The sequence below is a fragment of the Doryrhamphus excisus genome, chromosome 5, assembly GCF_030265055.1.
Source record: "Doryrhamphus excisus isolate RoL2022-K1 chromosome 5, RoL_Dexc_1.0, whole genome shotgun sequence".
Classification (NCBI taxonomy): domain Eukaryota; kingdom Metazoa; phylum Chordata; class Actinopteri; order Syngnathiformes; family Syngnathidae; genus Doryrhamphus; species Doryrhamphus excisus.
This window is the reverse complement of record NC_080470.1, coordinates 21350044-21376890: the sequence shown is the minus strand read 5'-3', so window position 1 is coordinate 21376890 and position 26847 is coordinate 21350044. Positions and strand designations below refer to the sequence as shown.

General features: G+C 41.5%; 1 protein-coding gene across 2 annotated transcripts in view; it reads left to right on the top strand.

Moving 5' to 3' along the window:
- The window catches only part of si:ch1073-396h14.1 (disintegrin and metalloproteinase domain-containing protein 10), a 38708-nt gene that overhangs the window by 2557 nt on the left and 9304 nt on the right, over positions 1 to 26847 (top strand). For both annotated transcript variants that reach the window (XM_058074213.1, XM_058074212.1), the window contains exons 2-8: positions 997 to 1144; positions 2395 to 2513; positions 2585 to 2734; positions 11706 to 11794; positions 12764 to 12886; positions 15581 to 15673; positions 15755 to 15923. In XM_058074213.1, coding sequence (XP_057930196.1) covers positions 997 to 1144; positions 2395 to 2513; positions 2585 to 2734; positions 11706 to 11794; positions 12764 to 12886; positions 15581 to 15673; positions 15755 to 15923 — 891 coding nt within the window. The remainder of the gene's footprint in view (positions 1 to 996; positions 1145 to 2394; positions 2514 to 2584; positions 2735 to 11705; positions 11795 to 12763; positions 12887 to 15580; positions 15674 to 15754; positions 15924 to 26847) is intronic.

Below are 26847 nucleotides of genomic sequence, written 5' to 3'. Positions count from 1 at the left end.
TGGTTAGCCTCTCTTTCTGTCAAAGTTGACAATCTACACCACAATTTTGGCATTTACATACAGTACTACAATGTCACCGTAGTACTGTAGTACAATCACCATCACGTGCTACTGTCGTACAAGGTCGCCGTACTACTGTAGTGCAATCACAATGTTTGTACTACTGTAGTACAATGCCACCGTACTACTGTAGTGCAATCACCATCCCTGTACTACTGTAGTACAATGTCACCATCCCCATACTACTGTAGTACAATGTCACCGTACTACTGTAGTACAATCACCATCACGTGCTACTGTAGTACAAGGTCGCCGTACTACTGTAGTGCAATCACAATGTTTGTACTACAGTAGTACAATGCCACCGTACTACTGTAGTGCAATCACCATCCCTGTACTACTGTAGTACAATGTCACCATCCCCGTACTATTGTAGTACAATGTCACAGTACTACTGTAGTACAATCACCATCACATGCTACTGTCGTACAAGGTCGCCGTACTACTGTAGTGCAATCACAATGTTTGTACTACTGTAGTACAATGCCACCGTACTACTGTAGTGCAATCACCATCCCTGTACTACTGTAGTACAATGTCACCATCCCCATACTACTGTAGTACAATGTCACAGTACTACTGTAGTACAATCACCATCACGTGCTACTGTAGTACAAGGTCGCCGTACTACTGTAGTGCAATCACAATGTTTGTACTACAGTAGTACAATGCCACCGTACTACTGTAGTGCAATCACCATCCCTGTACTACTGTAGTACAATGTCACCATCCCCATACTACTGTAGTACAATGTCACAGTACTACTGTAGTACAATCACCATCCCCTTACTACTGTAGTACAATGTCACCGTACTACTGTAGTACAATCACCGTAGGCATTAACTTGGCTCATCTGTAGCAGTCAACTGCAGCATTTCCTTTGCTCTGCAAAGGTAGAATGTTTGATACCAAGCTGCTGTCTTCCTCTACCGTAAGGCACTGCAGGATTGATCAGCCCGTACATAAGTCACTATGAGGGGATCGCATACGACAAGGAGGATCTCCACAGGAAGCACCTACGAGCCCGGAGAGCCGCACAACCTCAGAGACGCACGCTGGACTTGGACTTTACTGCTTTTCACAGGTGTGGACTTGCTGTGACCATGGTCCAATGTCACCTAATACGCCCACACTACCGCTTTGTCTGTAGAAACGGGGAAGCTGCAAAGTCAATCATGTGAAGTTTCAAAGATGACACATCAAAAGCATATTTTTTTGCCATGCCACAGATAAAGCGGAAGTGAGGAACTAATGAGTAGAGTAGTTGGTGAGGAAGTGACGAGTAGAGTAGTTACAGAGGAACTAATGAGTAGAGTAGTTAGTCAGGAAGTAATGAGTAGAGTAGTTACTGACAAACTAATGAGTAGAGTAGTTACTGAGGAACTAATGAGTAGAGTAGTTGCCAGGAACTAAAGAGGAACTAACGAGTAGAGTAGTTAGTGAGGAACTAATAAGTATAGTAGTTACTGAGGAACTAATGAGGAACTAATGAGTAGAGTAGTTACTGAGGAATTAATGAGGAAGTAATGAGTAGCGTAGTTAGTGATGAAGTAATGAGTAGAGTAGTTACCAGGAACTAATGAGGAACTAACGAGTAGAATTGTTAGTGAGGAACTAATAAGTAGAGTAGTTACTGAGGAACTAGTGAAGAAGTAATGAGTAGAGTAGTTACTGTGGAACTAATGAGTAGAGTAGTTAGTGAGGAAGTAATGAGTAGAGTAGTTACCAGGAACTAATGAAGAACTAGGGTAGAGTAGTTAGTGAGGAACTAAGTAGAGGTGTTACTGAGGAACTAATGAGTAATTACTGAGGAATTAGTGATGAACTAATGAGTAGAGTAGTTACCGAGGAACTAATGAGTAGAGTAGTTAGTGAGGAACTAACGATTAGAGTAGTTCCTGAGGAATTAATGTGGAACTAACGAGTAGAGTAGTTACCGAGGAACTAATGAGGAACTAACAATTAGAGTAGTTAACGAGGAATTAATGAGGAACTAACAAGTAGAGTAGTTACCGAGGAACTAATGAGGATTTAACGAGTAGAGTAGTTACAGAGGAATTAATGAGGAAATAATGAGTAGAGTAGTTACTGAGGAATTAATGAGGAAATAACGAGTAGAGTAGTTAGTGAGGAAGTGATGAGTAGTAGTCTGTGTTAGGTAGGATGGTTCCTCATGAACTAGTGATGCTTAGTAAAAGGGTGTCTAAAGTCTTTATGCATGACTGCCTGCACGGTCATCAAGGTTTTGGAAGGTGACAGCCTGACCCAGGAAGTGATTTCAACAGCAATGTTTGAGAAAGCGTAACAGCTTACGTGTGTCGGTGTTTCCTGTAGAACATTCCGCTTGCGCCTGAGACGAGCCTCCCAGGAGTTCTCCAGCGACTTTGAGGTGATCAGTGAAGATGGCGGCGCGGCGCCCGACCTCTCGCACTTATATTCAGGCACCCTGGAAGGTGAGCGTGTGAAGCCTTCAGAAGGATTCACTCAGGCTGACGTGGTTGTCTCTGTCTTGGTGTTCTTGCAGGGGAAGACGGTTCAACGTGTCATGGATCGGTGTTACAGGGCCAGTTTGAAGGAACCATCCGCACGCTCAACGCCACTTATCACGTGGAAGCGGCCCACAGATACAACATCATCCATCACCACTCCATCATCTATCGTGAAGATGACATGGGTGAGGGAACACGTTGCAGCAGCATGAAAGTGGTGACTAATTGGACGGACTGATTGCACCCCTACCATATTCCACCTTGTGTGCTCCCATGTGAATTTCCATCATAACACTGAGCAAATCATGGTTAGTGCTGGGGGAGCACCAACCACATCCAGACAATGTAATGGATTATTTCATTGTGATACATCCCATAACGACTGGACACAGTAGCGCTGCACATAAGAATTGAACACACTTCAACTGAAACAGGTCCAGAAATGTGGGCACCCCTGTAATTTTGTTGTTAGCGCTGCTTGCTAGCGCTGCTTCACTGGAACACCACATGGCTTCTGTCAGCTCATCAACTCATTCAATAGCAATCCCATAAACCCGCATGTCTGATCCCAAAGACGGATTTTGATATGATGACGTGTAAAAACCATAAATAAACCATAATAAACCCATAATAGACCATAATAACTATAATAAACCACAATGACCATAACAACCCCATAATAGACCATAATAAACCATAACAACATGATAAAAACATGATAAACACATACTAATAAGAATAGACCATACATAATAGACCACAACAACCCCATAATAGACCATAATAAACCATAATAACATGATAGATGTCAGGGTTCGGCTTGAGAGCTTTAAAGTTCGACCCCAGGATGCAGAGAGCAGGACCAATAGCAGGTAAATAATATTTATTGCGTGCAGTAATTGCAGCAGCAGTGAAAAGCAACTCAGGTAGCAAACAGACAAACGATAATGATCCAACAAAAGGAGAGGCACACACCTGAACTAAATAGAGGTGACAAATTAGGGACAGGTGTGGGTAACCATGGCAACTAAGGCAGACGGGGCAAAAGAGGAAGTCCAATACAAAACCAGAGTGTTCAAAAGGGAAACCAAAGCCCAGACAGGGAACATAAACAAACTGTCACGCACGAACCCACACAGGGCGTGACAATAAAAACACGATAAACCCACGCTAACCCATAATAGACCATTATAACCATAATAAACCCACAATAAACCCATAATAGACCATAATAACCTCAATAAACCCATAATAAACCATAATGACCATGATAACCCACAATAGACCATAATAGACCATAACAACCCCATAATAGACCATAATAAACATAATAACCATAATAAACCCATAATAGACTATACTAACCATAATAAACCCACAATAAACCCATAATAGACCATAATAACCTCAATAAACCCATAATAAACCATAATGACCATGATAACCCACAATAGACCATAATAGACCATAACAACTCCATTATAGACCACAATAAACTATAATAACCACAATAAACCCATGATATATCCATAATAAACCCATAATAGACCATACTAACCATAATAAACCCACAATAAACCCATAATAGACCATAATAACCATAATAAACCCATAATAAACCATAATGACCATGATAAACCCACAATAGACCATAATAGACCATACCAACCCCGTTATAGACCACAATAAACTATAATAACCATAATAAACCCATAATAAACCATAATGACCATGATAAACTTAACCATTAGAAACCCATAATAAACCATAATAGACCATAATAACTATAATAAACCACAATGACCATGATAAACCCACAATAGACCATAATAGACCATAGTAACCATAATAAACCCATGATAAACCCATAATAAACCCATAATAGACCATAATAACAAAATTAAACCATAATAAAACCATATTAAACCATAATAAACTCACAATAGCCCATAATAATCATATTAAACCATAATTAAACCAGAATAAAACCATAATAAACCCATTATAAACCCATAATAGCTAGAAACGTGCATGAGTCTGGCAGCTGTTTATCAGGTCCAAAGCCGTACTGGGCAACTCCTCTGCACTGAGCAAACGTACATAGGTCAAATCAAAACCACCTGGTTCTGATCCTCATGCCCTTAAAGGTATAGTACCAACAAACTAGACCAGAGTGGTCACACACCCTAAAGCTAGACAAGATGGTGTGCTACTGAGGAGCATAAGATGTGTGTGGCTATAAATCTACAAGCATGTGTGGCAGCAGGCGTGTTCACCAAAATTCTCTCCACATGTTGAACCTGGAGTGTGGCCTTGTTCCGCCCCCTCTGAACGCCACAGCCAAACACGAGAGAACGCCCAATTATCTTGCAGGAAAGGGTGAAGAATGTGGCACACGGTGTTTCCACACAACAATGGACGCTCCCCATCTGTGGACGGGCGCACAGCCAGTGGACATTCTCGTCTGGTAGGACCTGTTCTTCCACTTCCTGTGGACGTGGTCTGGGAGCTGAACAAAAGCTTGAATGTCCCTGGAGAGGCATGGCGTCACCCTCGGATGTGGGACCCCGGTGCGGCCCCAGGGGGTTGGATTTAGAGTTGCTGTAGATCTGAAATGATTGGTGGCTCTACCACAAACATACACTTTGGACTCATCATTTCATCATTTGCATCATTTCACCCCCCCAGGATTAAGCTCATGTTGATTATGAAATATTGTTCAAATATACGACTTTTTATGATCAATAGCACAATATTATATACTTCCAGTTTGTGCCACTAGCTGCGAACCCAACTTTCTAGGAGTTGAAAAACCGTATAGGAGTTTCTAAGGAAAAGGGGTTACTTCAAGACGTCTCTCAATGCTATTTAGCTTTAGCATTTTAGCCTTAGGTTTTCTATAGCATGGGTAAAGTCTCATCTGTTTTGGGGGACTACCAGTATGTAAGAAACACTGGTAGAGCCACTGATTGCGGTGGGAAAAGTTTATTAGCAACGCCCTCCCTGTATGGACCCTCCCTTTTGCTCCATGACTTCCACTTAGGGCTAGTTGATAAACGATTCGATGTGCAACTACAACAACAATTCCATCAAATTGTATGTAAATGGATATAAATTTCAAACTTTGGGCCATTATTTAAAACAATACAGTAAGCATATTTTTGTATTACTATTTTTCTTTATTATTAGCTCTTAAACCCCGCCCACAAGCAAATTCAGTGGCAAATTCCAAATGTGAGCAAGTGAGACCTCTCACACAAAGATGTTTTTGTTTATTTGTGTCAGCTCAAAATAAGATTTGTTTATTTATGATACAGCTTTTAAATTCTAAATGTTTATGAGTAAAAAGCCTATTTAGGAACATTCAGAAAGGATTATTATTATTAAAGAATTGCCTCAATGCACCTTTCCTTCATGAAATGTACAAATGAAAATACCTAAAACATAAGAGCAATAGTCATAAAAGATTTCATCCAAATTGCAAACCTAATTTCATTTCTCATTTCATTGTCTCTTTTAAAACACATTAAAATACATAGAAATTCATCATTATTATTACATTAAGTATTATTTTAATATAATACTCTAACTATTTCCACAGTTTTTGAATGTATAATGCGATTTGTCCTACTTTTTTGAGGGTCATTGAACACACCATCCTACGTTCTTCGATGCAAAGAGGGCTGTATAGATGTATTTGGATGTATTTTCCCCCTTTTTCTTTCACCTCATACTTGCTCCCGAATGCTGATACAATGTGGGAATGCATAAAGGTAAGATTTGATGACTTTGAGTGCTAATGTGCATCATTGTGGTAGTTCCATGCTAAATGGCTAACGCTAGCAAAACACTGGACTTCAGCCACGGTCATCACATTGACAGCCCGTCAATAGCAGCTGGAAGTCCAATTTAGCTGGCAGTTCGATGCCAAAATCATCAGTGAAAAGCACTGGTTAGTTGGGCCACTCTTATGCCAAGGTAGCACTGTATATGACAATAAAAACAATACCTGCACTGCTCCAGTCTCTGGCAGGCCATGGAATCCGTGAGAAGTCAAACACAGCGACAGTAGATCCAAATAACTTTGGTCTTGCTACAAGAGCCATCTGCCAGGTCTTTGAAGCTAACTTTACCAAACTAAATACTCTTTTCTTTCTCCATTTCCCATCAATATTTGTTCCAGCTTGTGGCTACAGAGTTACCGTGCTTCAACCAAACTACGGTGGGGGCCGAGGGTCAAACAGGAGGAGCACACGTTAATTGCGCATTAAAAAATGTATTCCGACTTTCATATGACTTTAATACAACTTTAATACAACTTTCATATAACTTTAATACGACTTTAATAAGACTTTAATATGACTTTAATACAACTTTAACACGACTTTAACACGACTTCAACACAACTTCAACACGACTGCAACACAACTTCAACACGACTAATATGACTTTATTATGACTTTATTATGACTTTATTATGACTTTATTATGACTTTTATGGGACCTTAATACGACTTAAATACAACTTTAATATGAATTTAATACGACTTTAAGGTGACTTTAATATTACTTTAATCTTACATGAGTATGACTTAAATATGACTTTAACATGACTTGAATATTACTTTAATCCCACTTTCATATCACTTTAATACGACTTTAATATGACTTTAATACAACATTCATATTACTTTAATAAGACTAATATGACGTTAATATGACTTTAACATGACTTTTATAGGACTTTAATATAACTTTTATAGGACTTTAATATGACTTTAATACGACTTAACTACCACTTAACTACGACTTTAAAACAACTTAAATATGACTAGACTGTGGATGAGACATACTGTAATATTGTAGTGTGTATATGTTGGTCCATGTGACAGTAAGATATGAATATTTCAAAAATGTCTGGGAATACTGCACGGCTATTTTGTCATCTTTTTTGCTAAGTCGGACATTTTCAGTCGGCCTCTGGGGCCTGAATGTGGACGTGGATGTCCAAAAGTCGTTTTAATATTGCGTCAAAGTGGCCATGAATCATCCTGTAATGTTTTCAGAATCGCTGGTCAGCGGCTTTGCACAAGGCAGGGATTGAGAAATCATCCCGTTGTTTCCAAACTTTGATTAGTGTGGTGTAGAGTCACCATGCAGTCTGCAAAGCTTAGCATGCATCCGAGGCGCCTGCTATTGAGTGGATTGCTGTGTGCACCAAGTTGATCGGCGTACAAACAAGGCCAAAAGATGAGCGCTTAGCTCGGGGCCTAAATGTCATCTCCCCCACAACCCCGCCTCCTTCCACTTGTGTGACGTATGGCACAAAATGCAGCTTTGTGATTGGCTGCATGAGAGTTTTGTGGTGTGGTGTGACCCCATGGTGTGTTGTGACTCTACCGGGCTGCAAAGATGCGTTGGCAGGACGGGAACGCCTCCTTGGCAAGCTTTGTTGTTAGCCGACACAACATCACCTGCTTGTTTTCCCTTATGACTGCAAACAACGTAAAAGTCATCCCAGGTCATGTGACTCAACACAACGTGGAGGATTGGCTGCCAGACGATGCCTTAATGTCTCCACCTGATGCACTCTTGGCTGACTTGGACTCGCCACTGATGGAGCTGCACCAATGCAACGGCTCCCCTGTGGGCCAGCATTATTTCAACCGTCCCAAAGTCAGACCTATCCCGCTGATTTCTCCAGAAAGCCCCTTTGGGAACGCCATATTTCCAAATCTGTCTGCTCTGTGTTGAAAGTCCGCCAGTGCTCATATTTGCTTTTGGATTGACTGTTTCTCTTTGAAAGGAAAAGTGCACTCTTTTATTTCTACTTGTGTCATTCCCTTTTCCGTGTTTTCTAAAGAGAGAAAAACAGCTAGCATGCGGCAGCTAAATATGTACATAATGGTTCACACCTACTATACCTTTGTGGAAGTACAGTGTTCCCTCATTTATCGCAGGGCGTGGGTTCCCAATACAGCTTGCAGTACTTAGCCTGCAGTTGTAAAGTAGCCAGCATCATTTTTATACAATCATTTTGTGTTTTAAGGCAGTAAAATATTTTTTTCAGACAGTTATTAACATTTTCTCACATTTCTCTTGTTGAAATACTCTTAAAGTTGAATTTTAATTAGCTCCTCTTACCGTGCATCTTCACAGTTCGGCTGTAGCATTTTTGTGTCCTTGTTGAAGCATGGTTTTTTATTCCTTCACGTCATGAGTCGAGGATTTGTGTGGCTTGCCTTCCTTCGGCATATGTGGAGGTCCAGCTTCTTCTGCCATTTGGGTGCAGAGCATTTCGGTTGGCTTCTTCTGTCCCTTCTATTCTTTACAGTATTGGCGGTTAGCTAGTTTGGTAGCCATGTATGGCCGGGACCCCAACAGCTGGTGGTCTACAGCCAAATCAGGACGCAGAAGACTACAACACTCAACTTCCCACATTGCAATTCTTCTTGAATGGCCAGGCTCGGCCTGTAACAACGTTCATACACTGCAAAAAATGTCTAAAAAAAAAAGCACTAAGATGCACCAAAAAAAGAAAACTGTGTGTGAAAGCTGAAGCGCAATGGAGCAAGGGACTTCCTATCTGTATGTTGTTATATAAAAGCAAATACTGCAAGTTTGACATTATATCATTTTTTTTTGGGGGGGGGGGGGCTTTATGTTCGAAGTAGGTGTGTCCCATTGCATGCATTGTTATGCCCCCTTTTTCATATCTTTAGAAGGCACAGATGGGGAATGTAATATGTGTTCCTGTTTCACAAAGGATTGTGAATGATGGGAAAAAATGCAGTGAAAAAGAAAGAAAAGAAGTGCTCTTTTCTTTTGATAGGCTTGACAATTACATTGTATAGTCATGTGACTCTTGCAAATGCAGGCGGAGAGATTTTTAGGATTTGTGAGGAATACATCATGGACTTGATGAAGGTGGTTCTGCCACACTTGAACTAAGTCTTCCCTGGGGAGTGGCAGCTGTTATTGCTGCAAAAAAATATTTTCACTTCCTGTGTTTTCACTTTCCCCGGCCAAGTGTCCCAAAACTATTGTTAAGCTTGCATGGGCACAATGTGCAAGCGCCAAAGGAAAACATTGATGTCTATATTGGACTTACAGATAAGGAGATAAAGTAGGTTTATAGCTACCACAACCACAATACAAGCACGTCTCTGTCTCCAGGAGCTCTTCAGCTAATTCTTGGCCGCACCTGCATCAAACACGACCCATATTTATGACTCCAGGAGGATAAAACACCTTGATTGGTCTCCCCCCTGGTAGTGACCTTGGCCTACATTACAATGGAAGCTTCTCTGTTTGTTCAAAACCAGCTTGCAGACGTTAACTGTGCTATGGTTTACTTTATGCAGAGTACAGCTTATTCCATACTTACTCTTATTTATTTGACTTCTCCTACTGTTCCTCTACCTACTTTACCTGGATAAATGTATTAATGTGAACAAATTACTATCAGAAAGTCATTATGGATACAGAGCTAACATTTTCTACCTCACTAACGCTATAAATCATAGGAAGTGTGCAGCCGCAGTATTCATGGATCTGACAAAAGCATTTGATACAATCAATCATGACATCCTAATAACTACATTAGAAAGGTACGGAATAAGAGGATTAGTTCTGAACTGGGTCGAAAGCTACTTAGCTGACAGGAAGCAATACGTAAAGCTAGGAGAACACACATTTGCAAGTTCATATATTACATACGGAGTTCCCCAGGGGTCAATACTGTTTAAATAAAACCAATATCATTACCATTACATGGAATACTACACTTATGATACCGCACTAACATTAACACCGGAGAGTCAGATGAACACTGACTGTATCATCAGTGACTGTACCGGCAGTAACAAATCAATAGGTTCAGGATTATGATATCAGACACGGTGGTTTTCATTCAATGGTAATAAATGAATGGGTACAGTATAAATGATATCAGACACCGGTTTTCAATAAATGGTAACAAATTAATTGTTTCGGCATAAATGATATCAGACGCTGGTTTTCATGAAATAGTAACAAATGAATAGATTCAGGATAAATGATATCAGACATGGTGGTTTTTCTTAAATGGTAACAAATGAATGGATTCAGGATAAATGATATCAGACGTGGTGGTTTTCCTTAAATGGTAACAAATGAATGGATTCAGGATAAATTATCACAGACATGGTGGTGTTCCTTAAATGGTAACAATTAATGGATTCAGGATAAGTGATATCAGACATGGGCGTTTTCATTAAATGGCAACAAATGAATGGATTCGAATAAGTGATATCAAACATGGTGGTTTTCCTTAAATGGTAATAAATGAATGGGTACAGGATAAATGATATCAGACACCGGTTTTCATTAAATGGTAACAAATTAATAGTTTCGGCATAAATGATATCAGACGCTGGTTTTCATGAAATAGTAACAAATGAATAGATTCAGGATAAATGATAAATGGTTCAGGATTATGATATCAGACACGGTGGTTTTCATTAAATGGTAATCAATGAATGGGTACAGGATAAATTATATCAGACACCAGTTTTCATTGAATGGTAACAAATTAATAGTTTCGGCATAAATGATATCAGACGCTGGTTTTCCTTAAATGGTAACAAATGAATAGATTCAGGATAAATGATATCAGACATGGTGGTTTTCCTTAAATGGTAACAAATGAATGGATTTAGGATAAATGGTATAAGACATGGTGTTTTCATTAAATGGTAACAAATGAATGGATTCAGAATAAGTGATATCTAACATGGTGGTTTTCCTTAAATGGTAACAAATGAATGGTTTCAGGATAAATGATATCCGACATTGTGGTTGTCCTTAAATGGTAACAAATGAATGGATTCAGAATAAGTGATATCAAACATGGTGGTTTTCATTAAATGATAACAAATGAATGGATTCAGGATAAATGATATCAGACAAGGTGGTTTTCATTAAGTGATAACAAATTAATGGGTTCATGATAAATGATATCTGACACTGTGATGGTTGTCAGCATTCTTCTTGGTCCATGGGTAAGTAGGGAAATAAAAAAAACAATAAGAAGTATGTATTGATTGTCCATGAATGATGAATAAAGATTGAAGACAGAGGTTAGCATTCTAATGAGGTGTGTTGGTTTTCCCGCAGTCCTCCCAACGAGACAAACTGGACTTGCACCTGGATTCTGTGGTGTTGAACATCTAAATGTACTTGCCCAAAGCCTAAAACTCCATGAGGTAGGGAAGTCCACTGTGTCCATCACACACTTTATACAGGTATATAGCTCATACACTGGAAACGAGAGGGAAGAGGAGAGGGAAGTCTGGGCCTCCCTGTTTCGGCTGCTCTCGCGATCCGACCCCGATAAGCGATAGAAGATGGACGGATGGATGGATTATTGCCTAGTTTTGATGAGCTTGTATATTCATTCATTCATTTTCTACCGCTTATCTTCATGAGGGTCGCGGGTGGTGCTGGAGCCTATCCCAGCTGTCTTCGGGCGAGAGGCGGGGTACACCCTGGACTGGTGGCCAGTCAATCACAGGACACATATAGACAAACAACCATTCACACTCACATTCATACCTATGGACAATTTAGAGTCGCCAATTAACCTAGCATGATTTTGGAATGTGGGAGGAAACCGGAGTACCCGGAGAAAACTCACGCATGCACGGGGAGAACATGAAAACTCCACACAGAGATGGCCAAGGGTGGAATTGAACTGAGGCCTTCATGCTAACCACTCGGTCACCGCTGTGCAGCCCAAGCTTGTATATGTCCTCATAAAATGTGTTGAATATATAACAACATCAGGCTCAAATAAAAGAAACAGGATGAGCATGTTAGCATGTTAGCATGCTTGTGCAGGTGTAATTCATAAGTATAGTATCTGTACAGTATGGCTCGACTGTGTTGACAAAAGTCTCCCAGTAGACATCCGCCTCGTCTGGACTATTCAGCTAATGTTCTCTTTGGGTCGCCGGCTTATTGTTCATCAAGGGAGGTGTTGTCCCCAGCGTCCATTGTCAACACAGATTGTGGAGACATTTATTCCTATCATGCCTGCCTGGCTGCATCACTTCCAATCATGGGTTTCTGTCAAATGGTCTGAGCAGATGTTCTTCCCATCAGTTGTGTTCCTGCCGGTTCTCAACCGTGACCCCCCTCCCTCCCATGTGACCCTTTCTCTCGCCGTCCCGCAGGAGGCAGCAGTAAGCCGTGGGAGGAGAACGGCAGAGGAGGCCAAGATCACCTGCTTGCTGCACCTCACCGCCGACCACCTCTACTTCAAGAAGTTTAAGTCCATGAAAGCAGTTGTTGCTCAGGTGACCTTCACACAGCATTGACCTTGGGAAGTAACATCTGTACTATGTCTGTAGTTCAGATGAAGTATGTAGTGTACCCCCGACCAGTAAAACCCTGATTAATTGTACCAGGATTTCTGTGATATGAGTCAATGTTAATAAATGGAATAAAAACCTCTTTAGGACTTTTTAGTCACGGGTTTTAGCATTATTGGAGCCATGTAGACATGAACTAACACCCTTATTTTTACACTCCTATGATTCTTTGTTTACATCATATTGCCCGGTAGTCTGTCTACATGCACGTGTGAAGGTCGGGTAATATAACCTCATGTCTCATCATGTCGCTGAAGCCTAGTGACCACAATAGGACTTGTCTCTCGATATCTGAGTCAACCACCAAACAGCCATTATTTACTCATTATTTGAAACACTGGGGGTGCTATTTGAACTGTGATGTAGCAAGTGATTACCGTACTACCAAGAAGCTCATTTCCTATTTGCATGAAGACACTGATATTGTGTCTGACCGTAAGCCAGCCTCTGACGTCCTGACACGTTAGCCCTGATGTTAACTAATGGACTGTGCTGTATTCGACATCTGAGATGTTACTGAATATACCAAATAGAAAGAGAAAGGCAATAGTGGTGAATTGGACAGGTCAAGCACCTCCACTAATAGATAGAATATAAATAGAAACACACTTGGTTGGGCTGCTGATGTGACATGCATGATCTTTTCACAATAAACATCATGCAGCTAACTTTGCAGCATTTTTTCCGCATAAAGCAATCACACATACACACACACACACATGTTGTTATCCCTGGCTTCCTGCCAGACCTGCAAGGTGGTATAAAAACATAATGTAAGTGATGCCGTGACATGATCTTTAGCTGTAAATAGACAAAGGGCTATTGTCAATCACCTGCTGACCTGCTTCCCTGTCTCCTTTGTATATTTATAATATTTACTGGTAAAGTCCAAGAAATCCCCACCGCCACCCCTCCCCCCGCTGGGGTTTGTGTGTGTTCCATCTCCTGCAGTATACGCTCTGACTTTCACGTGACTGCTTTTCACATGCCTCTTTGAGCTTGTGACCACCACACTGAAAAACACCCTAACCTTAACCAGCACACTGAAAAACACTGTAACCCTAACAACAACCCTGGAAAAACACCCTAACCACCACATTGAAAAACACCCAAACCCTAACCACCACACAGAAAAACACCCTAACCTTAACCAGCACACTGAATAACACTCTAACCCTAACAACAACACTGGAAAAACACCCTAACCACCACATTGAAAAACACCCAAACCCTAACCACCACACTGAAAAACACCCTAACTACCACACTGAAAAACTCCCTAACCCTAACCACCACACTGAAAAGCACCCTAACCCCAAATCACCACACTGAAAAACACCTTAACCCTAACAACAACACTGGAAAAACACCCAAACCCTAACCACCATTCTGAAAAACACCTTAACCACCACACTGAAAAACACTCTAACCCCAAACCACCACACTGAAAAACACTCTAACCGTAACAACAACACTGGAAAAACACCCAAACCCTAACCACCACACTGAAAAACACCTTAACCAGCACACTGAAAAACACTCTAACAACCACACTGAAAAACACCCTATCCCTAACCACCACACTGAAAAACACCCAAACCCTAACCACCACACTGAAAAACACCTTAACCAGCACACTGAAAAACACTCTAACAACCACACTGAAAAACACCCTATCCCTAACCACCACACTGAAAAACACCCTAACCTCAAACCACCACACTGAAAAACACCCTAACCTCAAACCACCACACTGAAAAACACCCTAACAACCACACTGAAAAACACCCTAACCTCAAACCACCACACTGAAAAACACCCTAACAACCACACTGAAAAACACCCTATCCCTAACCACCACACTGAAAAACACCCTAACCTCAAACCACCACACTGAAAAACACCTTAACCCTAACAACAACACTGGAAAAACACCCAAACCCTAACCACCACTCTGAAAAACACCTTAACCAGCACACTGAAAAACACTCTAACCCCAAACCACCACACTGAAAAACACCTAACCTTAACCAGCACACTGAAAAACACTCTAACCCTAACAACAACACTGGAAAAACACCCCAAACCTAACCACCACACTGAAAAACACCTCAACCAGCACACTGAAAAACACTCTAATCCCAAACCACCACACTGAAAAACACCCTAACCACCACACCGAAAAACACCTTGACCCTAACCACCACACTGAAAAACACCTTAACCACCACACTGAAAAACACCTAACCTTAACCAGCACACTGAAAAACACTCTAACCCTAACAACAACACTGGAAAAACACCCCAAACCCTAACCACTCTGAAAAACACCTTAACCACCACACTGAAAAACACTCTAACCCCAAACCACCACACTGAAAAACACTCTAACCCTAACAACAACACTGGAAAAAACACCCAAACCCTAACCACTCTGAAAAACACCTTAACCAGCACTCTGAAAAACACTCTAATCCCAAACCACCACACTGGAAAACACCCTAACCACCACACCGAAAAACACCTTGACCCTAACCACCACACTGGAAAACACCTTAACCAGCACACTGAAAAACACCCTAACCACAACCACCACACTGAATGTGTTTGTGTTCCCAGGTGGCGTCATACATGCGTGCTGTTAATGACATATACGACAAAGTGGAGTTCGATGGCATCAAGCTGATCCACTTTCAAGTGAAAGCCCTCACTGTATGAGCTAAACTTCCGTATCCGTAACGCATAATGGCTCAACGCTACAATCTCATATGTAGTTCTTCCTGTCCTGGCCAGGTGATGACAGAGGAGAACAAAAAGGATCCTCTGCATCCTCTCTACATCGGACCAGAGAAGCTTCTGAGTCTCTACTCGGAAAACAACTGGGGCAACTTCTGCCTGTCCTACCTGCTCACCAACCGAGACTACAGCGGAGTGCTGGGCCTCGCCTGGGAGGGCAAGCCTGGTGAGTTAGAGGACACACACTTTGCAAACACATCATTTGAAACCCCGGGGTACTCATCCTTCAGTTGCATGCAATGCATTCTTAGCATTAGCATTAGCATGTATTAATATTAGCATTCTATGTATCTCATTGTCTTAGCATGCATTAATATTGATATTAGCATGTATCTAATTGTCTTAGCATTAGCATGTATTAGCATTAGCATGTATTAATATTAGTATTACCATGTATCTCATTGTTTTAGCATGTATTAATATTGACATTAGCATGTATCTTATTGTCTTAGCATTAGCATGTTTTAGCATTAGCATGTATTAATATTAGCATTACCATGTATCTCATTGTCTTAGTACATATTAGTATTTGCATTAGCATGTATCTAATTGTCTTAACATGAGCATGTTTTAGTGTTATCATTATCTAATTGTCTTAGCATTAAGATATTTTAATATTAGCAAAAGCATGTATCTAATTGTCTTCACATTAAGATATTTTAGTATTAGCATTAGCATGTATTTAATTGTGTTAGCATTTATTAGTTTTAACATTAGCATGTATCGAATTGTCTTAGCATGAGCATGTTTTGTTTTATCATGAGCATGTATCTAATTGTCTTAGCATTAAGATATTTTAATATTAGCAATAGCATGTATCTAATTGTCTTCGCATTAAGATATTTTAGTATTAGCATTAGCAGGTATTTAATTGTCTGAGCATTTATTAGCATGTATCTAATTGTCTTAGCATTAAGATAGTTTAGTATTAGCATTAGCATGTAATTGTCTTATCATTAGCATCTGTCTTATCATTAGCATTAGTATGTACAGCATTGTCTTAGCATTAGCACATGTGTCATTGTAGTAGCATTAGTATGTGTGTAATTGGATTGAATAGCAGAAAGGCTCCCATTCAAGTGGAAACATTCCAATCTCCCAGCACTGACAAAGACCCTATGGAACCCAAACAGAAATGGGAACGTTTGTGTGTCCATGCTCAACTTGAAAGTTGAAATAATGTTTTTCTGCTCTGCGTCCATGTTTGAATCTCTGCACGGGGCAGTGTTGATGCATTGAGGCGTAGCAGCCTATATGACTTGTAGGACTCCCAGGTCATGACCGGACACCAGCTTTCTTGAAAACAACAAGAAATGCTGTTAAGTAGCAAAAGTCTAACTTGAAGAGGTGTACTGTAGCTTGCAAATGGCTTCCCTGTTAGCAGCGTGAACCGAGGCTCTGCCGGGATTCAACATCCCATCATTTGGGTCTGTTTTGCAGGCAGTATTTTGGTTTTGGCAACCATAAACCACACGTGAGCAAACTCCTCAACAAACATCCAAAACTTTTAATAATTATATTCCACGCAGCTCTTAGCATGACAATTCTAGAGTAGTGACACGGAGAGTCGATTAGATTGGAACTCTACTGGAAGACTGAAACTGAAATCTGAAACCAGATTTTGGCAGTATAAAATTGAAAGGCAAATTGTTTAGTCCTGACTCTGGATACCACTCAGGAGACCACTACCTGAGCTTCTCAGAGCTGGCTCTAAAATGTCAGAGATGTACTTTGGCCACCGAGACATGAAGAGACTTGTACACAAGCAGAGCGGCCAATGCAGAGACCCGAGTACTGGACTAATGTGCTCATACAGCTGGTTTAGATGAGAAGAGCCGTTACAGTAGTCCAGCCTGCTAGAGACAAAAACATGGATCAGTCTCTCTAAACCTGCCTACAGCACTTTTTCCCTTGATTCTGCCAATGTTTTTTTTAGCAGATAAAAAGCTGATGATTGATTTCATGGAGCTGTTAAAGTTGAGATCTGAGTCCATTGTTACGCTAGATTTCTCAAATGATGATGAAGTTTTAGAGAAAGAGTCTCAAGGTGACTGATAACACTTTGTCTATGTTTCTGTGGGCCAAAGACAACAATTTCAGTTTTGTCTGAGTTGAGCTGGAGAAAGTTGTTTTGCATCCACACACTGATCTGTTTGAAGCGGTGACAAAGTAAACGTGCAGAGCCATGTTCATCGGCCTTCAGTGACACGTAGAGCTGAGTGTGGTCTGCATAGTTGTGGTAGGACACGTGAATGAGCCGGCCTAAAGGAACAATATGTACTATGTACAATAGGGGTCCCGGGATTGAACCCTGGGGAACACCCCAGGTCATAACCATTTAGTCTGAGACACAGTTCCGTGCGTCAGCTCCAGGGACCTCATTTAGAAAACATGATGTAGAAATCATACCAAAAGTGTGCGAATGCCCAAAAGCTGAAAATGTGTAGGTGTTTGCCTACAAATATTCAGATTCATAAAACCGTAGCATATGCACGCCTGCACGCAATTTTCCCTTTAGAAAGTTTCCCTCCATCTACAAGTTTGTGCAGGTAGATCCACCTCTCATCCCGCACTGGACACACCCCGATTTTACCATGAAAGGTCCATGCTTAGTACCTCATGAATGTTGCGGCCATATTTAATCAGCCTTGCTTGCATTTCGCTAGCTCCTTCTGAATCATGGCCGCTCAGAAGCCAAAGACGAAAAAGCAGAACTTCACTGAAATTGAGGTGGACATCTTAGTTGGATATCTGGAGGCCATAAAAACATCATCATGGAGGACATAGCAGTGGGAGAACAAGAGAAAGATGAGCGAGTCACCAGCGTCAGCGGAATGGGGCGCACCGTAATAGAAGTAAAAAAATAAGCAGTCGGATGTCAAAGAATACATTTCTATTTTTTTGTGAGCATGTTTTGTACATTTTTGCTAATTGATAGCACATTTGAGATAATATAAGCTCAGCAAAATCAGTTTCATTTCAAGGTGGAAGCAGGATGTCGTAGTTATGTTGACAAAGAATTGGCTTCCATTGCGTGTTTATTTCTACCATATGATTTCACTTCACACTTCTAATATGTGACCTTATCGCCACATCTCCAAAAGGTGTGTACGCCAACTTTGTGGTTGGCATCCCGGTGCGCACATTCTCACGCTAAGTTTATTTTATAAATCCCAACCTTTGCCCGTTTTGTGTGTAAGCACGTTTTATAAACGAGGTGCCTGGTATTGAGCTGGCTGCAGAATAGTTAGTTCATTCATTCATTTTCTACAGCTTATCCTCATGAGGGTTGTGGGGGGTGCTGTAGCCTATCCCAGCTGTCTTCGGGCAGGGTGTACACCCTGCACTGGTGGCCAGCCAATCACAGGGCACATATAGACAAACAACCATTCACACTCACATTCATACCTATGGACAATTTGGAGTCGCTAATTAACCTAGCATGTTTTTGGAATGTAGGAGGAAACCGGAATACCCGGAGAAAACCCACACAAGCACAGGGAGAACATGCAAACGTCTCGTAAAAGGTATCCTAGCTGTGAGGCCTGCGCGCTAACTACTCGGCCGCCGTGCAGCCTGAATAGTTATTTATTTTACTTAGTTACTTATTTTTTATACCTTGAAGTCATTGCACTTCCATGTAGACATGAACTATGAGGGCAGTGAAAGTGGAGGGTTTGTTCATCTGTTCACCGTACCAAACAATACAGCAGGGTTGTTACTAAAGTTGGTAATGATTTCAGTAAAATAACTCTCTTGTTTACACGAATTTTGGTTGAAAACACATAGCTAGCTTTTCTTTGTAAAGCAACCACATCAAATCGATACAGGATACACGATTGGTTCTATATGTGGGAGAACTACACTTTCTCCACTCGCATTTTTTTTTACCACAGAGCTTTTATGATGTCCCGTGATGTATACGCGCATATATACTGTAGATTTCCAATGTATCAACATAAATGGTCTATAAGCATATGGAATATGTGTAAGATATTGGAGATTCCTTTCCGTAATGAGGCTTATTAAAAGACTTGGCCAGCATGTAGATGGTCTTTCTTCACCAAGCGTGACCTCAGGCAGCACATGCACCACAGATGTAGAAGGCGAAAATAACAAAATGCTTTGCAAAAGGAATCCAATAGATTGATATCCTGTATTTAATGCAAGAGTCATAGCAAAGAGAGGGAAAGACGATATTCAAAGATCCAATAAAACATATGAAATACACTTTCCGTGTGATACGTGCACTCTCACCCTTTGGCCAACACGCCACCCATTTACTCAACACGCATGGAGCACCTAACACATATCTCTACATGCCTTGGCCACATAGCACCCGTGTGGGGTGCACACATACGGAGTCCATACAGAGTCCACATGGGCGTACGTTTGTCTTTCAACCGGAAATAAAGGTACGTGAACAAAGACCCTCAGTGGCTTTGGTTACGGCGAAGCCCGTATGGCCAGTTGTAACCTCAGTAACTACTCTAAATTTTTGAGTGTTAGTCATTAATTTTTCATTGGTCCCCAGGTAACTACTCTAAATATTTGTGTCTTAGGCATTACTTTGTCATTAGTTCCTCAGTAACTACTCTAAATGTTTGTGTCTTAGTCATTACGTCTTCATTAGTTCCTCATTAACTACTCTAAATATGTGTGTCTTGGTCATAAATTTTTCATTGTTTCCCCAGTAACTACTCTAAATGGTTGTGTCTTAGTCATTAATTCTAATTAGTTCCTCAATCACTACTCTAAATGTGTCTTAGCCATTGCTTCTTCATAAGTTCATCAGTAACTACTCTAAATGTTTGTGTCTTAGTCATGACTTCTTCATTAGTTCATCAGTAACTACTCTAAATGTGTGTCTTAGTCATGACGTCTTCATTAGTTCACCAGTAATTACTCTAAATGTTTGTGTATTATTCATTCTTAATTAGTTCCCAGTAACTACTCTAAATATATGTGCCTTATTCATTACTTCATTTGTTCCTCGGTAACTACTCTAAATGTTTGTGTCTTAGTCATTACTTATTCATTAGTTCCACAGTAACTACTATAAATATTTGTGTTTTGGTCATAAATGTTTCATTGGTTCCCTCTAAATGGTTGTCTTAGTCATTAATTTCGATTAGATCCTCAATAACTACTCTAAATGTGTCTTAGCCATTGCTTCTTCATTAGTTCATCAGCAATTACTCTAAATGTGTGTCTTAGTCATGACTTCTTCATTAATTAATCAGTAACTACTCTAAATGTTTGTGTATTATTCATTCTTAATTAGTTCCCAGTAACTACTCTAAATGTATGTGCCTTCGTCATTGATTCTTAATTCATTTGTTCCTCGTTAGTTCCCAGTAACAACTCTAAATGCATGTCTTAGTCATTAGTTCCCCTGTAACTACTCTAAATGTATGTACCTTAGTCATTAGTTCCCCTGTAACTACTCTACATTTATGTGTCTTAGTCATTAGTTCCCCAGTAACTACTCTAAATGTATGTGTCTTAGTCATCAGTTCCCCTGTAACTACTCTAAATGCATGTGCCTTAGTCATTAGTTCCCTAGTAACTACTCTAAATGTATGTGCCTTAGTCGTTAGTTCCCAGTTAACCACTCTAAATGTATGCATCTTAGTCATTAGTTCATCTGTAACTACTCTAAATGTATGTGTCTTAGTCATTAGTTCCCCACTAACTAGTGTTTGTGTGCATGTTGTTGTAAAGTGAGAGTTGAGTTGACTGTTTAAGCTGACTTAAGGAGGAGCTGGTGGTGTGTGATCCATGAATAAATGTCCTACTTCTATTGGAATTCCAAGTTTTGACATGATACATAGCCCAAGACGACGGCTCAAAGCAGAACCAGTAGATATTCATTGTGTGCAGCAGGAAGTTTGAGACGTATGCGGGAATTGTGGTGCTAAGAGGATTCTTCCTGCTTGTTCCTCCAAGGCGCTTTTTGATTGGACGAAGTAGGGGAGGCGTGAGAGCAGGCATGTGATTACCTTTGACACCCGAACACCCCCCCAGTGCCCCCCCCCAGACGTCTTAGAGGCTACATTCCACAGTGCGATCACCATGGTGACGTCTCACGTGATTGTGGGCAAGAAGCTTGTTGTGATCCTTCCAGCACTTTGTGACCATGTAGAGTTTCCTTTTTTTGACCTCATATGGCCGCTGGTGTCCTGGGACACGCCTCTGCCTTCATGGCATGGCTTCAGGGAGGCCGCCCTAAGAAGTAGACCAACACCATTCATGCCATGGACCGGCTGTGGCGACTCCTGACAGAGAAGACCTGAAAGAGAGGCCTGAAGCTCATCTGTATCTCCTTGACCCTAACCTTCCTTGACTTACATTATTGCTGGTGTTGGCTAATATGTGGCTTAAACCCCCCTCCAACGGGTGCGCCTTTCACAAACATGCAGACACACCACCCTTACTCCTCCCCCAACTCCTCTCCTTGCCTTTCCGACAGTGGAGCACAGGGGGGAGGGGGGGTCACATCGGTGTCCAAATGGCCTCAAGCGCTGAAGTGTTGACACCAGTAAAATTCCATCCTCACTCCAACGTTTGCTGTCGGGAATAACGCCTGCATTTATCTACACTCCTGATCCAAGTGTCCAAGGACAGGAATGGACTTTTAGCACTCCTGGATCTTCAGGAGCTTCAAAATGCAAAAGGAAGAACTGGAAGAAGGAGTGGGTAACTTCACTCATTCATTCCCAGCCTAGTCAACCCCCCCACTAGCCGCCATTTCAACCCTTTGAAACAGGTTAGGTTTGACATAGGCATTATAAAGATGTAGAAATACGTCTTTGTTAGAATCGAAAGAGTTAATCAGATGAAAAATGGGTTCGGGCAAACTGGAATGTTGTCATTGATGGATGAGTAATAGTATCAGTAGTACAATTCCCAGTAACACTTTATAAAAAGGGACATTAAATTACAGTAGGAGCCAACCTACCTAAAGTACTCATCACTTCATTAGTTCCTCAGTCTTCTTTCTCTTTGGGCTTTTCCCTTCAGGGGTCGCCACCTCAAACCAATCTCCTCCATCCAACCCTGTCTTCTGCATCGGTCTCTCTCACACCAACTACCCTCATGTCCTATTTCACTACATCCATAAACCTCCTCTTTGGTCTCCATCTACGCCTCCTACCAATATAGTCACTATCTCTCCTCTAGACATGTCCCAACCATCTCAGTCTGGCCTCTCTGACTTTATCTCCAAGGCCTCTAACATGTAATGTCCCTCTGATGTACTCCTCCCTGATCCTATCCATCCTGGTCACTCCCAATGTGAACCTCAGCATCCTCAGTAACTACTCTAAATATTTGTGTCTTGGTCATAAATTTTGCATTGGTTCCCCAGTAACTATCTAAATGGTTGTCTTGGTCATTAATTCTAATTAGATCCTCAATAACTACTCTAAATGTGTCTTAGCCATTACTTCTTCATTAGTTCATCAGCAATTACTCTAAATGTGTGTCTCCTCCATCCAACCCTGTCTTCTACATCGGTCTCTCTCACACCAACTACCCTCATGTCCTCCTTCACTCCATCCATAAACCTCCTCTTTGGTCTTCATCTACGCCTCCTACCTGGCAGCATCCTTCTACCAATATATTCACTATCTCTCCTCTGGACATGTCCCAACCATCTCAGTCTGGCCTCTCTGACTTTATCTCCAAGGCCTCTTCTAACATGTAATGTCCCTCTGATGTACTCCTCCCTGATCCTATCCATCCTGGTCACTCCCAATGTGAACCTCAGCATCCTCATCTCTGTGACGACCAGTTCCTCCAGTACCAGTACCTCTCACCACAGTTTTGTATACCTTTCCTTTCATTTTAGCTGATACTCTTCTATCACACATCACGTCTGACACTTTTCTCCACCCGTTCCTCCTGCCTGCACACGCTTCTTCACCTCCTTTTCACAATCTCATTAGTTCCTCAGTAACTACTCTAAATTGGTGTGCCTCAGTCCATCAGTAACTACTCTCATCATAACTTCCAAATTTGTTGCTCAGTAAGTCTAAATATATCCGCCTTAGTTCCCTAATAACTACTCTCCTCATTAGTTCGTCCATAACTTCTGTAAATGTATATATCTTGGTTCCTCAGTAACTACTCTTCTCATTAGTTCCTCAGTAACTACGGTAAATGTATGTGCCTTGGTTCCCCAGTAACTACTCATTCATGCCTCAGTAACTAGTCTCCTCATTAGTTCCTCAGTAACTATTGTAAATGTATGTGCCTTGGTTCCTCAGTAACTACTCTCCTCATGTGTTCCTCAGTAACTACTATACTCATTAGTTCCTCAGTAACTACTGAAAATGTATGTGCCTTGGTTCCTCAGTAACTACTCTTCTCATTCGTTCCTCAGTAACTACTCTCCTTATTAGTTCCTCAGTAACTACTCTCCTCATACATTCCTCAGTAACTACTATCCTCATTAGTTCCTCAGTAACTACTCTCCTCATACATTCCTCAGTAACTACTATCCTCATTAGTTCCTCAGTAACTACTGTAAATGTATGTGCCTTGGTTCCTCAGTAACTACTCTCCTCATGAGTGATTCATTAGTAGCTACTGTATTTCTCGTCGTAAAGTGAGAGCCACTTCTTTCCAAGTCACAAACCACAGGGAGCATTTTATCATTAAAAACAGGAAACATCAGCAAACGTTGACTGGAAAAGTCCCCCAAACTCCAAATAAGAGTCTCGATGAGATTAGGCTGTACGACCTTGACCTTGAAGCTTTTCTTTTTGTTACTTTCCCATTTGGGTAAGTCAGGGCCTTATCACCTCAGCATTCCTGGAGCCCCACAGCAAAGAGAGGTGATAACATTCGCCAAGACCTGAAGAGTAGCTGTCTGAAGAGTACCTAGACTTGGACCATGGAGGTCATTGAACTCTGGTGATGCATACTGGGAAGGAGGAAAAGAAAGCTTGTGGACTATTGTCAGCCTTTGTAGTAAACAATGTGCCTCAAGAGGCTTTTATCTTTTATGTTCATCTTTTATTCCCTGAACCTTTCCTGACGTGTGACACCATCCGAACAATCAAAGGAACTAAGTCTTATCCACCGAGTCTTTCATGCCGTCTCTTTTCCAGGATGACAAGCCAGAAGGGAATGCGCCTGCTCACCCTGCCAAAATCCCCAGTAGACCTTTCCAAGTAGCGGTCTTTCTAGGAAACTCAGTTCCTCGAATGAGCACAACAACATTGGACTCCAGAACCAGCGAATCCTGGATCAGCTCGGCTGACCGTGTCTTTTAGAGTTTCGATTCAAGTTCAAGAAGAAAGTGCTCATTGAATTGACCACTTCCTGGGGGGAGGGGGGGGGCACTGTTGTTTTGTTTGCTGACCACTAAGCGTCCGGCCCATGGAAGTCCCAATGGCCCCCATGACAAACACTCTAATGTGAGATCCAGATGCCCACAGCTGGTTCCCACAGTGCTCTACGACACCCAGTGAACTTGCCTTTCCTCCAAGTAGATATATCTTTAACAGAACAGCATGTCCCCCACAGGTGGGATTATGTAAGAGGCGTTATATAAAAAATAAAAAAAAATCACATGAGCAACCTAAAGCACATGGTTGGAGACACCTCCAGCATCTGATGATGTTTAGGTGCTCATGGCCATCTCCGTGTCAATCATAACCTCAGGTCAAACACATTCTATTCTCTTCAACATCTCATTTGTTTGCACTTTCAAACAATTTATAGCAAATAATGGAATCATGTTGTCTTCTTGGGCGGCACGGCGGTCTAGTGGTTAGCGCGCAGACCTCACAGCTAGGAGACCAGGGTTCAATTCCACCCTCGGCCATCTCTGTGTGGAGTTTGCATGTTCTCCCCGTGTATGCGTGGGTTTTCTCCGGGTACTCCGGTTTCCTCCCACATTCCAAAAACATGCTAGGTTAATTGGCCACTCCAAATTGTCCGTAGGTATGAATGTGAGTTTGAATGGTTGTTTGTCTATATGTGCCCTGTGATTGGCTGGCGACCAGTCCAGGGTGTACCCCGCCTCTCGCCCGAAGACAGCTGGGATAGGCTCCAGCACCCCCGCGACCCTCGTGAGGAAAAGCGGTAGAAAATGAATGAATGAATGAATGTTGTCTTCTTCACCACTGTGGTCTGATATTTGTCCAAAAATGGCTGCCAATTGCTTTACCCCAATACGAACGGCGAGGGGAAAAGTGAAGTAATGGGTGTGGTTATAGATAGGTTCCTCATGAACTACTGTCATTTTGTGTACCTTATTGTAAAGTGTCACATTGGTCACTAGCTGCCAGTGATCGGATTGCCGGGTAAGAGAAGCCCCTACGTGATCACCAGAAGGACAGGCTTTCATTTCACATTTAAATGATCTCAGAACAGGCGCAATAATACAAACAAAATAAGCATAATTACAATAACATGGGCTACTGTTGCGGCCAAAAGCTGAAACTCAACTCCGAAACTCCCTGTGTGCCACCCAATCTGGTACCTTTATGAGCACCGGAACACATTGACAGCAACACAATAAATAGTTTTATTTAAGTCTTACATGTCTTATTATGTCTGCTTTATTGGGTAGCATGAATGTGAAGACAACTCTAGGGCTGTTATTTCATGTCTAGAGGGCTCTAATAATTCATTCATTCATTTTCTACCGCTTTTTCCTCACGAGGGTCGCGGGGGTTGCTGGAGCCTATCCCAGCTGTCTTCAGGCGAGAGGCGGGGTACACCCTGGACTGGTGGCCAGCCAATCACAGGGCACATATAGACAAACAACCATTCACACTCACATTCATACCTATGGACAATTTGGAGTGGCCAATTAACCTAGCATGTTTTTGGAATGTGGGAGGAAACCGGAAACCCGGGGAAAACCCACGCATGCACAGGGAGAACATGCAAACTCCACACAGAGATGGCCGAGGTTGGGATTGAACTCGGGTCTCCTCGCTGTGAGGTCTGCGCGCTGGCTCTAATAATATTTTTTAAATTATATTTAGAAGACTGTGAACAGATTTTCAATGCTATAAGTAAGAAATTCCCTTGTCGTGGAACCAATGAAGCACCATAAACGAAAGATTGCT